The sequence below is a fragment of the Ornithorhynchus anatinus genome, chromosome X5, assembly GCF_004115215.2.
Source record: "Ornithorhynchus anatinus isolate Pmale09 chromosome X5, mOrnAna1.pri.v4, whole genome shotgun sequence".
Lineage (NCBI taxonomy): Eukaryota > Metazoa > Chordata > Mammalia > Monotremata > Ornithorhynchidae > Ornithorhynchus > Ornithorhynchus anatinus.
In genome coordinates, this window is record NC_041753.1 from 68502663 (window position 1) to 68517038 (window position 14376).

At 54.9% G+C, this 14376-nt stretch overlaps 1 protein-coding gene across 2 annotated transcripts in view; it reads right to left on the reverse strand.

Annotated features, from left to right (window-relative positions):
* Positions 1-323: 323 nt before the first annotated feature.
* Positions 324-14376, reverse strand: part of GOLM1 (golgi membrane protein 1) — a 51380-nt gene continuing 37327 nt past the window's right edge. For both annotated transcript variants that reach the window (XM_029055812.2, XM_029055811.2), the window contains 5 exons: positions 8042-8171; positions 6018-6150; positions 5216-5476; positions 4169-4282; positions 324-2489 (listed from right to left, as the gene is read on the reverse strand). In XM_029055812.2, the coding sequence (XP_028911645.1) occupies positions 2407-2489; positions 4169-4282; positions 5216-5476; positions 6018-6150; positions 8042-8171 (721 nt within the window). In that variant the 3' untranslated portion in view covers positions 324-2406. The remainder of the gene's footprint in view (positions 2490-4168; positions 4283-5215; positions 5477-6017; positions 6151-8041; positions 8172-14376) is intronic.

Here is a 14376-nt window from a genome sequence, read left to right on the forward strand (position 1 = left end):
TCCTTCACGGGGATCGACATAAAGGAAAATCATGATCTTCACAAATGGCTACTTACCGAGAGTGAATTACTAGTCGCAGGCTGCGGTGAAATGAAGACGGCCTAGCACGGTGGGAGCTAAAGCCGTCCCCCACCGTGTGCGTGTTTCCCAGCCGACGGGGAAACACGCGGGCGTTTCCTCCGGGCCCCGAGCGCCAAGGTCAGGTCGAATCGACGGCGTTAAGAGAAAACAGATACCCTATTTTCCCCCGCCTTCCGGCAACCCCGCACGCCTCATACTGATGAGGGGAAAAAAGAACAAAAAACAAACATATACATTCCAAGTGGAATTGATTTTTGCTTTATTTTAAAGTATTAAATCTCTTTTCTAAAGTTAATCAACCCTCATTTCAAACAAAAAATATGCAAGGCGCACCTTCCAAATGCTTGTCCAGAACACACATCGCCCTCCCGCCCCCACCCTTGATTAAAGTTAGAAGTATAAATTAATCTGTATGAGATCGCATCTAATCCCTCTACCACTAATGACCCTGCATTTTCAAACGGGTTTTTTTTTCACAGTTGCATTTTACTTTTCCACATTCTACTCTAGTACACTTGATTTCCGGGTGCTACTTACTACAGGTCATAAGGACAGCGCTAACGCGAAAACACGGTCATTATAAAGCTCTATGGGATCTGGCAGTCTCCAGCCAAGCAACCCACGGTCCGTTGCGGATTTACTTCCACGGGGCTCGATGGTTTAAACTTGCCTCTTTTAACCCCACACTACCGCTCCAGCTGTGGACTCTGTGCTTGATGAATTTCTAGCCTCGTTCAGATGAAGTTGCTTTCGTCTGGGGGCGGTTCAGAAACCCCGTTCCCCGTCCCCGGGAGTAACCCGAACCCGTTCCTCCTGAAAATCCATAGAGGGAGAGGGTGGGGGGGGAACCAGGCCTCGTCCACGCCCGCTCTCTCCGACAGCGGATCAGGCGGCCCAACCCGCCCGCCTGCTTTTGTGCCTTTTTTTTTTTTTTTTGACTTGGTCGTCGGTGAGAGACCTAGCGCTTCTGGTTCCGAAGCCGGACCGTGAGGGGCCGCGGCATCCGCTCGTGACCCCAGGTGACAGACGACAGCCTCAGTTGAGCTCTCTGCTTTTCAGCAGCTGCATTCAAGTCACTTAAGTGAGTTTCAAGGGTAGCCGGGGTGGTGGGAGAGTGAGACGTCACCGTCCACAGCATAAAATGAGTTCTCTGACTCTGGGTGAGCTAAGGCGATCACCCTCTACTGCAGAGGGGCACCGTGGGCACCGGGGCATCAGATTTCAGCTCTATTTTCCCAGTTTAGTTTACAGTCAAGCAAGTCACTCGGTAGCCACTTTGTTCCACAGCCAAATTGTTCCTGTCCGTTATCAATAAAACACACTTCGATTTTATGGGACTTATGGAACAAAAGCAGCCATCGATCCGCCTCCCTCCCCCGTCAAATCTTCCAGATCAAAATCAGGAGTCTTTGAACCCTGAAGCCGACGGACAAACAAAGGTGGGCCCGGATACGCCAAGAAAAAGGCAGCCAAGAACAATTTCAGGGCTCCGGCTTCCCCTGTTCTCCCCACGCCCGGCTGGACGGCAAGAACGCCCGACACCTTTCCCTGAAGTTAGGCGCCCCGGAAAGGGAAAGCTGCATTTTCTATTCTGGGCAGGGTGTTCAGAGCCCCCCAAGAATTCTGACAAAAACCCTTCCCTCTAAACTTGCGTGGAGGGATCGGCCGGGGGTCCGTGTTTCAAGATGGTGCCTTCCGTCCTCGCCCTCAGTGGAGCAGAGCTCAAGTGGTTGACCTTTAATCGAGCAAATATCTAAACCGTACCATATTGTGTGGGTGTGCGCGCTAATAGTTTTGAGCAGCAGGAGGTGGGGAGAGGGGGAAAATAAAAACAAACCTACCCTCAAGTGAAGACAAGACATACAAAGATGGTTACACAGGAGTGAACTGTTTTCCACACTAACGGCCCAGAAGCCCTCTCTAGACAACACTTCGCTTACAACAGTCAAGAAGAGTCAAAACCCACGGTTACAGAGAATCATACTTGACGCTTGACTTCTGTGTCCTTGGGAGAGGCTTTCTTTTCAAGGAATATTTACACTTTCATGTTTTAGCTCTAAAAGGGAAGCCTGGAAAAATGTTACACAATCAGGACTCTCCAACACTATTCCAGGAAAGGGTTTATGGTGGATGCACCCGACATTTCCCTACTATTTGACGTTCAGCACAACAGGGATCTTCGATTATCGGATTCTGTCTCTTTCTTTTGGGGTGGCGGGGGGGAGGGTGGACGGGACCTTTACGTAGCTAGAAGTCAATGGCCTTAATTGCCAGCATTCCAGTTCTCATGGATCTTTTCTGGTGATGGGTCAGTTCAGGTCTGATTCACAGGGTGGGATTTTCTTTGTCATGGAGGTCAAATAAGTTATTGTCTGTGTTGTCTCTGTTCTGATCTTCAGGGTTTGGATCTAGGGGGAAAACCAAGTTTAATATTAACTAAAAATGTTACCGATTTTTTGAGACACTATTTTAAGCGACCACAAATTCTTTGCCCCAACACATGCCAATCCTCTGAGTCAAAGCGCGTGAGCCACTCCGCCTAATGAAGTGCTCGGGGTGCTTACCGCTTGTTTTGTTTTTATGATATTTGTCGAGCACTTATTATGCGCCAGCAACTGTACTAAGCGCTGGGGCAGATGCAAACTGATCAGGTTGGACACAGCCCCTGTCCCACACTGGGCTCACAGTCTTAATCCCCATTTTACGGATGAGGCTCGGAGAAGTGAAGTGCTTTGCCCAAGGTCACACAGGGGGCAAGAGGTGGAGCCCGGATTAGACCCCAGAGCCTTCCGACTCCCAGGCCCAGGCTCTATCCACTAGGCCGCACTGTTTCTAGTGCCCCAGGATTGCCCGCCCAGGACCCCTGCGATGGAATTATTCTCTGCGAAACGTCCCTACCCACCGTGGGATAGCATGAATGATTACTGGAAACAGGTTCAGGACGGCCTGGAACAATCCCACGATAAGGTGACATTGTTTAAATCGCAAAAACAATTGGGCTCTGCGGACGACGGCTGCTTGCCGAGTCCGCTGAGGTCTGTGAAAGTATCGTGGATTTGCGTGTCCGTCTCTCCCGCTAGACGGAAAGCTCCCGAGGGCAGGGATCGTGCCTGTTAACTCTACTGTCCGCTCCCCAAGCGCTCAGTACAGTGTTCTACACCCAGGACGTGCATGACAACTGCACTCGATCGACTGCCCTTGGCCTGGTTTGGACACGCGTGGAGTAACGGAGAGAGCACGAGACCGGGGGTCAGGAGGTCGTGGGTTCTAATCTCGGCCCTGCCACCGGTCTGCCGTGTGGCCTTGGGCAAGTCACTTCAGTTCTCTGTGCCTCAGTTACCTCATCTGTAAAATGGGGATTAAGACCGTGAGCCCCATGTGGGACAGGGACTACGTCCAACCCGATCTGTTTGTATTCACCCCAGCGCTTAGAAAGTGCTCGGTACACGGTGAGCGCTTAACAAATACCGCGATTATTATTAATAAGGGCTGCTGGAGGAGGTGTGGCATCCGGGGCAGGGCCCGGGTAGGGGGGTGCTGCGGGTCAGACCCGAGGAGGGAAGCGACCCCGATGGGGGACGTCGAGAGGAGCCCGCTCGCTGCCGCGAGTTCATAAAACCGTGGTTTCCCAGAGCCAGGTCCTCCACCCGGAAGACCCAGAGGGTGATCTCCGAAAATCCCGGTCCGGGATTTTCCACAGACTTCCCCTCGACGGCCTTTGAAAAGGGCTCCCCCATCCAACGAGTCGTCGGTCGGCATTAAAAGCCGCAGAGCATTTTCAAAGACCGGTAGTAGAGGGGTGTTTCGGGGAGCAGGCGGCCTGTAGGATTCCTGAAAGAAATTGGAGTAGAATCGCGCCGATAGCTTTTCTATTTTGGAAGGCGCTCTTCAGCACCGGGGGGGGGTCTCGGTGTCGCCTTGAGAGGGAAACACCGTCCGCCATCCTCTCTTTGGCCCCAAATCCCAGCCGGGCCAGAGAAGACGAGTGCCTCGGGCAGGCGAGATCCCCTAGTGGACTCCCAGCTGGGACCCGGCACTGGGAATACCAAGAAGAGAAGAGGGCGAGGCCCCCTCTCAACGTTCTTACCTTTGCCCGCGTCTTCGGGGTCGGCGAGAGCCGCCTGCTTTTCCGTTTCGGATTCGGCCTTGTTTCCGTCCACGTTGTAGTCTGCGTCCGCTTCCCGCTTGCGTGGATTATATCCTGTCGCGGCAGAGAAGTCGTGGAGAGGCCGAGTTATTTGAGCAACCGCCCCGGGCAGGGAGGCCGGAGGCGGGAGGGGAGGTGGAAACACTAATTGGAGATGCCGCTCGGTCCCGTCCGGATGGTACAGTGCTCGGCGCCCAGTAAGCGCTCAATAAATAACGACCGAATGGACGACTGGATGACAGGTGGGGAAGAAGCCATCCGGTTGCAGAGCGGGGCCGGTTGACACGGCCCAACCGTCGCTGACCGCATCCTCTCGTGCGCCGCCGTACCGCTCCACGCCGTGCGCTGAGCGCTCGCCGTGGGGGGGGGCACCGGACTGAGCACGGTGCAACGGAGTCGGCCGACCCCCTTCCCTGGCCACGGGGGGCTTCCCCATCCAGTGCCTGGCACACAGCAAGCGCTTAACGAATGCCGCTGTTATCGTTACTGCGGCCCCTCCTCCCCGGATCGCCTTCGTTACTGTACGAATCCTTGTTAAACAGGCCACCGCTCCCACCGGCGGCTCCCCCCACCCCCACTCCATGGCCCCCCGGGTAGAATCCTGAGGGGACACTGAGGGGTGGGGGGGCGGTGAATGGAATCAATCAATCAATAACGGCATTGACTGAGCGCTTCCTGGGAGCAGAGCAGCGTACCGAGTGCCGGGGAGAGTTTAATAGAGTCAGTAGACCCGATTATTGTTCTCTCGTCCTCTCCCAAGGGCTTAGTACCGGGTTCTACGCAACGGTAAGCGCTCAATAAATACGGCTGAATGGATGAATGAATGAATGAATGAATGAATGAAGGGGGGGAGAGGGAGAAAGGGGGGAGAGGGAGAAGGAGGCCCCTCTAGAGTAAGTGGATTGTCACCGTGTTCCTCCTCCTCCTCCTCCTCCTCTTCCTCCTCCCCATATCTGTCCATCCCAGCGAGGTCGCCTTGGTACGGACCTTCCCCGGCACCATCCTGCTGCCCTTCGTCACTGATGAACTGCTCCCTCTCCGGCTCCTCGTCTCCAGGAATTTCCGGGCCGGCCGGCCCCGCCGGGGCCTTGACGGGCGTCCCGGGGGCCAGGCCTACTGGGTCCCCTCCGTTTTTCTCTTCTTCGTAGGAGGTCCGCTCGCGGCCCAGCTCCCGAGGGTCCAGCGGCAGAGCCGGCGGGGCCACCCGATTCCCCTCCCGGCCGACGGTCAGGACGTCGCGGGTCCCCTCTGCAAGTGGAAACGGGGCGAGGAGGCGGAGGCCGCCCCGGGCCCGCCAGTGAACCCCGTTCGAGGCAGCGCGGGGTCCCCGCTGGGAAGCGGAGAGGACGGGACGGTGCCCGGTGGGGCCGGCTTTCCTCTCGCTGCTCATTCTCATCCCCCAAAACACCCCCACCTTGGCCGGGCACACCCTCGGCCCCTTCCCGAAAAAGCCACCTCCTCCAGGAGGCCTTCCCCGGTCAACCCCCTCCTCTCCCCACCGTCACCCCTTCACCCTCCTCGGCCCCGACGCGTCTGGCGGGGTCGATCGTCTCTACCGCCCCCGGCCGCGGCGAACCCCGAACCCTCCAGCGGGGGCAAACCGCATTCTTTACCGTCGCCTCTCCACCAATCAATCGATCGATCGCTCGAGGGCAAGGACCGAGCGCCTTCTGGATGCGGGACGCTGCACCGAACGCTCGGGAGAGCACGCCCGACGCCCGAGACCCAATCTCTGCCGTTTCTAGTGGTCGGGGTCGGGGAGGCCGCGGGGTCTAAGCCCTCCCCTTACCTCCATCTCCTGGACTCCTGGCGCCGAGGGCCTTCTCCGGCCCGGGGACTGAGGCCCGGGGTCCTTCGGCTGGAATTCCCGGGCTCTTTTCCTCTCCTTTCGGAAGTACGGGATCACGCGGTCCGGGCTCTGCCTGAATGAAGAAGAGGAGCTGAGCCAGACCCCGAACGGCGGGCAGCCGGCCGCTTTCCCGCCCTAGCTGACCGGGAAGAGCCCCCACGGTTCGCTGGCCCGCGGCCGCTCGGGCAATCAAACGAAAGCAAAGGAGCCCGGGACCCGCTCGGAGAAGGCAGACTCCAGTCGTCCAAAATGTCATCGGGCTTCGGCCCCTTGTTCCCTGCCTGGCCCCGTGGGGCCCTCGGAGGGATGGTGGCTAGACTCGGAAAGTCCTGAGTTCTAATCCTAGCTCCGCCACTTGATAATAATAATGATAATTGTTATGGTATTCGTTAAGCGCTTCCTATGTGCCAGGCACGGTTCTAAGCGCTGGGGTAGATAACAAGGTAATCGGGTTGTCCCACATGGGGCTCACAGTCTTCATCCCCGTTTCCCAGATGAGGTAACTGAGGCACAGAGAAGTTGAGTGGCTTGCCCAAGGTCAGGCAGCGGACGAGCGGCAGAGCCGGGATTAGAACCCACGTCCTCTGACTCCCAAGCCCGTGCCCTTTCCACTAAGCCACGCGGTACTTGTCTGCTGTGTGACCTTGGGCAAGTCACTTCACTACTCTGGGTCTCAGTTACCTCACCTGGAAAATGGGGCTTGACACTGCGAGCCCCACTTGGGACAGGGACTGTGTCCAACCCGATTTGGTTGTATCCATCCCGGCGTTTAGAACAGCGCCTGGCACATAGTAAGCGCTTAACAAATACCAGAACTATTATTATTATTGTTACTGGAGCTCTGCCGTTTCAGCAGCAGAGCAACTGCTTGTCTTCTCATCTCCCTTTCATCCCGTCCGCTGCGGAGTCTGGCACCTTCCTGGGATGGAGAGAGAGGAGAGAGAGAGAGAGGAAGGAAGAGCGAGGAAACCCCAGCTCGGCCACTCGTCCGCTGTGTGACCTTGGGCAAGTCACTTCACTTCTCCGGGCCTCAGTTACCTCATCTGGAAAATGGGGATTGAGACCGTGAGCCTCATGGGGGACGGGGACTACGTCCAACCTGACAATCTTGTATCTAGAAGCAGCGTGGCTCCGTGGCAAGGGCCCGGGCTCGGGAGTCAGAGGTCATGGGTTCTAATCCCGGCTCTGCCGCTTGTCGGCTGTGTGACTCTGGGCAAGTCGCTTCACTTCTCTGGGCCTCGGTGACCTCATCCGTCAAATGGGGATGAAGACCGTGAGCCCCACGTGGGACAACCTGATCACCTCGTATCCCCCCCAGTGCTTAGAACAGCGCTTCGCACATAGTAAGCGCTTAAATGCCATCATCTATCCCTGCGCTTAGTCCAGTGCCTGGCACACAGTAAGCACTTAAGAAATACCACAGTTATTATTGTTATTATTAGGAAGGAGAGAGAGGAGAGAGAAGGGAGAGAGAGAGGAGGGTAGAGAAAAGAAGAGAGAAGAGAAAGGGACATTTCTGCAGAAAGAGGCTTCTCGCCCACATCCGGTGGGAAGCTTCAGGCAGCAGCAGGAGGCAGGAAGGCGCCAAACTCTGAGGGCCAGGGCTGGGGAGGAGCGAGGGGCCGCCCCTGTCCTCCAGGCCCCTGAACCGGTCGGCGCCCCGGTTCCTCCCGCGGGCAGGGAGGACGGATGGCCGAGCACCGGGGCCAGGCGGTCACGCCGACCCGGCGCCGATCCGGACCGGCCCGCTGTGGCCGGCGGGAAGAGAGAGTGAGGACGGAGGGAGGGATTTCATTCATTCAGTAGTATTTAGCGAGCGCTTACTATGTGCAGAGCACTGTACTAAGCGCTTGGAATGGACAGATCGGTAACAGATAGAGACGGTCCCTGCCCTTCGACGGGCTTACGGTCGGATCGGGGGAGACCGGACGGACACTGCGGGGGAGGGCAGACTCCCGAATTACCTGAATATTTTGGTGTTCTTTTTCCTGGGGGCCTTTGGTCCCGGGAGCGTCGCCGCCTTTTTTGGTCACTTCTTCTATTCTCTCTTCACACTGCTCCTTCAACTCTTTCATCTGGCTGATGCACTGGCTCCTAGGGGGGAAACGGCACCGAACGACACCAGTCAGTCCCCGCTACAGGAACTTCTTCTGGGAGTCAGAGGTCGGGGGTTCTAATCCCGGCTCTGTCACTGATCAGCTGTGTGACTGTGGGCAAGTCACTTGACTTCCCTGTGCCTCAGTTCTCTCATCTGTAAAATGGGGATTAAGACCGTGAGCCCCACGTGGGACAACCTGATTACCTCAGCACTTAGAACAGTGCTCGGCACATAGCGAGCACTTAACAAATGCCATCATCGTTATTATTATTATCTCCTTTTTTAAAAAAGAAGTATTTGCTAAGCGCCAGGCACGGTTCTAAGTGCTGAGGTAGGTCCAGCTATAAGCGGGTTGGACCCGGTCCTTGTCCTGCATGGGGCTTACAGTCTTCATCCCCATTTTACAGATGAGGGAACTGAGGCCCAGAGAATTCATTTGATCGTACTTATTGAGCGCTTACTGAGTGCAGAGCACTGTACTAAGCGCTTGAAAAGTGTAAGGGAGAAGCAGTGTGGCTCAGTGGAAGGAGCCTGGGCTTGGGAGTCAGAGGACATAATAATGTTGGTATTTGTTAAGCGCTTACTATGTGCAGAGCACTGTTCTAAGCGCTGGGGGAGATACAGGGGGATCGGGTTGTCCCAAGTGAGGCTCACAGTCTTTATCCCCATTTTACAGATGAGGGAACTGAGGCTCTGAGAAGTGAAGTGACTGGCCCACAGTCACACAGCTGATCAGGGGCAGAGCCGGGATTAGAACCCCCGACCTCTGACTCCCAAGCCCGGGCTCTTTCCACCGATCCACGCTGCTTCTCTAGGACATGGGTTCTAATCCCGGCTCTGCCACTTGTCTGCTGTGTGAGCTTGGGCAGGCCACTTAACTTCTCTGGGCCTCAGTTACCTCATCTGGAAAATGGGGATTAAGACTGTGAGCCCCGCGTGGGACAACTTGATTACCTTGCTTCTGCCCCTGTGCTTAGAACAGTGCTTGGCACATAGTAAGCGCTTAACAAATAACATCAGTATTATTATTACAAATCAGCAACAAATAGAGACAATCCCTACCCAACAACAGGCTCACAGTCTAGAAGTGAAGTGACTTGTCCAAGGTCGCACAGCAGACAAGGGGCAGAGTTGGGATTAGAACCCAGGTCCTTCTGAGGCCCAGGCCCGGGCTCTAACCATTAGGCGATGTTGCTTCCCAGCGCTTTCCTGTTCTCTGGGTCCTTCCCAGCCCAGTGGATCCACTTCCCCCTCCCATCCCCTAGCCGTACTCCGTACGGCTCTCTCCGTACTCGCTCTCTGGGCGAGCTCAACCCCTCCCACGGTTTCAGCGAGCACCCGGATGCGGGTGACTCCTAATTCAATCATTCATTCAATCGTATTTATTGAGCACTTACTGTGTGCAGAGCCCTGTACTAAGCACTCGGGAAAGTACAATACAGTAATAGAGACAATCCCTGCCCACAACGAGCTTATGGTCTAGAGGTGGGGGGGAGAAAGACCTCAAACCAAACGAATAAAATGACAGATCTGTAGATAAGTGTCGCAGGGCTGGGAAGGGGGGGGGGGGAAATAAAGGGAGCAAGTCAGGGCGACGCAGAAGGGAGAGGGAGATGAGGGAAATAATCGTACTCCAGCCCGGCCCACACCCTCTGCTCCCCTAGCACTGGGCCCCGACCTCCCCTATCTCGCCACCGACCGCTTTCCCACATCCCAGCGCTTGGGAGGGCCCATCGGGGTGAGCAGACACGACCCCTGCCCTCAAGGAGCTTCCGGTCTACTGCACGCGGAGCGCGGTGCTGAGCGCTTGGAAGAGTCGAACGGAGTTGATTCAACCCACTTACCGCCCTCGACTAGCTTTACAATCAAGCAGATGCACACCCATCCCACCTCGCCAGAGGTCCCCTGCTACCCTTTATGGGGAATAGAGTGGCAGAGGAGCTTAGGCTCGATTAATAATGATAATGATGATGATGATGATGGTATTTGTTAAGTGCTTACTATGTGTCAAGCACTGTTCTAAGCACTGGGGGAGATACAAGGTTATCAGGTTGTCCCAGGTGGGGCTCTCTGTCTTAATCCCCATTTGACAGATGAGGGAACCGAGGCACAGAGAAGCGAAGTGACTTGCCCAAAGTCACACAGCTGACAAGTGGCGGAGCCGGGATGAGAACCCACAGCCTCTGACTCCCAAGCCCGGGCTCTTTCCATGAAGCCACGCTGCCTCTCTCAATCGCAGTCACGATTAAGATTGTGAGCCCTATTTCAGACAGGGACCGTGTCCAACGCGATTAGCTTGTATCTGCCCCAGCGCACAGTACAGTGCTTGGCACATATTAAGCACTTAACAAATGCGATTTATTATTATCATTCAGCAACCCCCACGGAACCACCGCAGATCCAGGCTGCGAGCCCGTCATTGGGCAGGGATCGTCTCTATCTGTTGCCGGATTGTACATTCCAAGCGCTTAGTACGGCGCTCTGCACAGAGTAAGCGCTCAATAAATATTATTGAATGAATGAATCCAGGCGCCATTGCTTCCCAGCTTGAGAAGACTCGCTCTGCCATCTCCGGGTTACAAAATGAACAGCTGCCTTAGCGTTTTCCAAAGGGAAACCAAACCCCAGTGTGAAAGAAAGACCTTTTTCACCTACCGCCGACCTCCAGCAGAGCAGAGAACAAAAGAGCCTTTTATTTCCCAGCTGGCTCTGTCAAAGCCACAGGGTTTCTGCCTCCCAACCCAACAGAGGAATCCCTGCAATGCCTCGCTCCAATTCTTGGAAAGAATTTGGATGGTTTTTCAGCCTTATAATCCCTAAAGTTCCAAGGGATACTTTACAGTAAGCTTTCCAGTAATGCCAGGGAGAAAAGCCTGGCCTTCCCAGAAGTGCTCTGGGCAACGGGCTCCGGGTCACTTTCCCATCACTCGCACCCCGATCCTGGTTCTTCTGGCTCAACCTCTCTGCGCCTCAGTTTCCTCATCCACAAAACGGGGCTCTCTCCTCTCCCTATCAGACAGGGAGCCCCACCTGCGACAGGAGCTAAATCTGGCCTGATGGTCTTATGCCTGCCCCAGTGCTTGGGGCAGCACTCAGCACAGCGTAGGCACTCACGCCGAACCCTCCCAATCGCTCGGTACAGAACTCTGCACCCAGACTGACCGGTTATTCTTTTAGGTGCCCGCTGAACGGGGCATCACCGGCAATTTAGCTCGGACGGTTCCGCCGCGACCAAATTGCATTTACAAATTGCATTACAGGCATCTACGGAAGGCTCGTTTCCGGATCAGGTTATTCCTCTCCATCTAATCACCTTTACCTTCTTAGAATTGTGTTACGGACCCACCTCCTCCGGGGGGAAGAGAGAGTCTAAGATTCCTTCTACCTTACTGCGTTCTATTCTCCACAGCTCCCTGCCCTCACTTATTTATGAATTCCAAACATTTGCTTCTATTGCTTGCATAATAATAATAATAATAATAATTGTGGTGTCTGTTGAAAGCTTACTGTGTGCCAAGCACCGTACTAAGCACTGGGGTGGATACAAGCGAATCGGACTGGACACGGTCCCTGTCCCACGTGGGGCCCACAGTCTCAATCCCCATTTTACAGACCAGGGAACTGAGGTCCAGAGAAGTGGAGGGACTTGCCCGAGGTCACGCGGCAGACGGCGGCAGAGCTGGGATTAGACTTCTAGACTGCTTCAGCCCTTCAGGGTTCACCATCTGAACGCCAAGGACAGTTATTACCCCCCGGAGAGGTTTGAACGATACTGAGTGCAAAGGAATGCCCTCCCTCCTCAAATCCGCCAAACAATCACTCTTCCCCCCCCTTCAAAGCCCTACTGAAGGCACACCTCCTCCAAGAGGCCTTTCCAGATTAAGCCCCCTTTCCCTCCCTCCCTTCCCTTCCGCGTCACCTCAACTCGCTCTTTGCTCTTCCCCTGTCTCCCCGCCTCCCAGCACTTTCGCATATATGCATATATCCATAATTCTATTGACTTATTTCGATGCCTGTTTACTTGTTTCGATGTCTGTCTCCCCACCCCCCGGACTGTAAGCCCGTTGTGGGCAGGGATCGTCTCTCTTGGCGCACCGTACTTTCCAAGGGCTCAGTAGAGTGCTCTGCACACAGTACGCACCCGATAAATACGACTGGACGAACGAATGAATCTAATTTCGACCCGTAACTCGCCGGACTCAGCCTGGCCAGTTTCCAGCTAATCGAAACTGAATGGAGAGAGAATGACTCTTGTTCGGGGTGGGGGGAGAAAGAACAAACTGAGATCTGTCCTCTTTGAAAGGGGAGGGGGAAAGAGTCGTTACTGGTGAGCCAGGAGGATGGGATTCAGGAATGTTCCCGAGAGTTTATCAAGAGAGTATCTGGAAAAAAACATTCTCGTGGTGGAGATCTGCTCAAGTGAATCCTTATGTTTACTTTGATCCCCGGGCAACGCAGACGAGAAGCTCAAGCAAGGGACCCCCTTCCGTGGGAAACGGCGGCGTGGCCTAACGGAAAGAGCCCGGGCCTGGGAGGCGGAGGACCTCGGTTCTAATCCTGACTCTGCCACTTGCCCGCTGTGTGACCTCAGCCAAGTCACTTACTCAGGTTGGGAGAGGAAAATGATCATCGATAGAATTTACTGAACACCTATTATGTGCAGGGAGCCCTACGCTGGGCGCTTGGGAGCAGCAAGACCTAGTGGAAAGAGCCCGGGCCTGCGGGGGAGAGGACCTCTCCGAGTCAGAGGATTTGGGTCCTATCCTGGGCTCTGCCACTTGCTTGCTGTGACTCTGGGCAAGTCATTCACCTTCTCTGCGCCTCAGTTTCCTCAACTAAAAAATAGGGATTCGATACCTGAGAACCGTCCCACTTAGACTATACGTCCCATGCGGGACAGGGACTGTGTCCGACCTGATTGTCTTGCACTGACCCCAGCGCTTAGTACGGTGCTTGGCACATAGTACACGCTTAACAAATACCATCATTCATTCATTCGTGCTGGGAGACCAAACCTTGGTGTGGTGAGTCTTTGGCCTGACCGGTGTGGGATGGTTGTGATGATTTTCAGGTCAGAGAATGAACGAGAGAAGAAATGAGAGAAGTGCTAAGCGCTTATTACAGTGCTCTGCACACAATAAGCGCTCAATAAATACGACTGAATGAATGGAGAGAAGAAATGAGAGAAGAGAAGTAGTGTGGCCCAGTGGAAGGACCAGGGGCCTGGAAGTCAGAGGACTTGGGTTCTACTCTCAGCTCCGCCACCTGTCTCCCGAGCGACCCTGGGCAGGTCCCAACTTCTCTGGGCCTCGGTTCCCTCCCTTACAAAATGGAGATTCAATCCCCGTTCTCCCTCCTACTTGGACTGTGAGCTCCAGGTGGGACCCGATCATCTCGTGTCTCCCCCGCCGCTCAGTAGTAATAATAACAAATGTGGTACTCGTTAAGTGCTGACTTTGTACCAGGCACTGTACCAAGCGCCGGGGTGGATACAAGCAAATCGGGTCGGACACAATCCCACAAGGGGATCCCCGTCATCATCCCCGTTCTACAGATGAGGGAGCTGAGGCCCAGAGAAGTGAAGTGACTCGCCCGAGGTCACCCGGCCGGCACGGGGCGGAGCCGGGATTAGAACCCAGGTCCTCTGACTCCCAGGCCCGGGCTCTGTCCACTAGGCCACGCTGCTTCTAAGCCTCCCTAAAAGCCACGTCTCCAGGAGGCTCTCCCCGACTAATCCCACTTCTCTACTCGGATAACGTCATCATCTCGTCATTAGACAAGCAGTGGGGCTTAGTGAAAAGAGGCCGGGCTTGGGAGTCAGAGGTTGTGAGTTCTAATCCCGGCTCCGCCACTTGTCAGCTGTGTGACTTTGGGCAAGTCACTTCACTTCTCTGTGCTCACTTCCCTCCTCTGTAAAACGGGGATTAAAAGTGTGAGCCCCACCTCGTATCTACCCCAGCGCACAGAACAGTGCTTGGCACATAGTAAGCGCTTAACAAATACCATCATCATCATCAGCCACCCTTGGCAGATATCGGTAGAGAGGATTCACTCCATTCCACTTCCTGATGATATGCTTACTTTTGCTGTAACCCATTCTATTTACGTTTTCCCTCACTGGACAGAGACAATTATGCCCCACGAGGGCGAGTACTGTCTTTTATTTTTATTGCTTGCCTACTGGCGCCCAGTACACTGGCC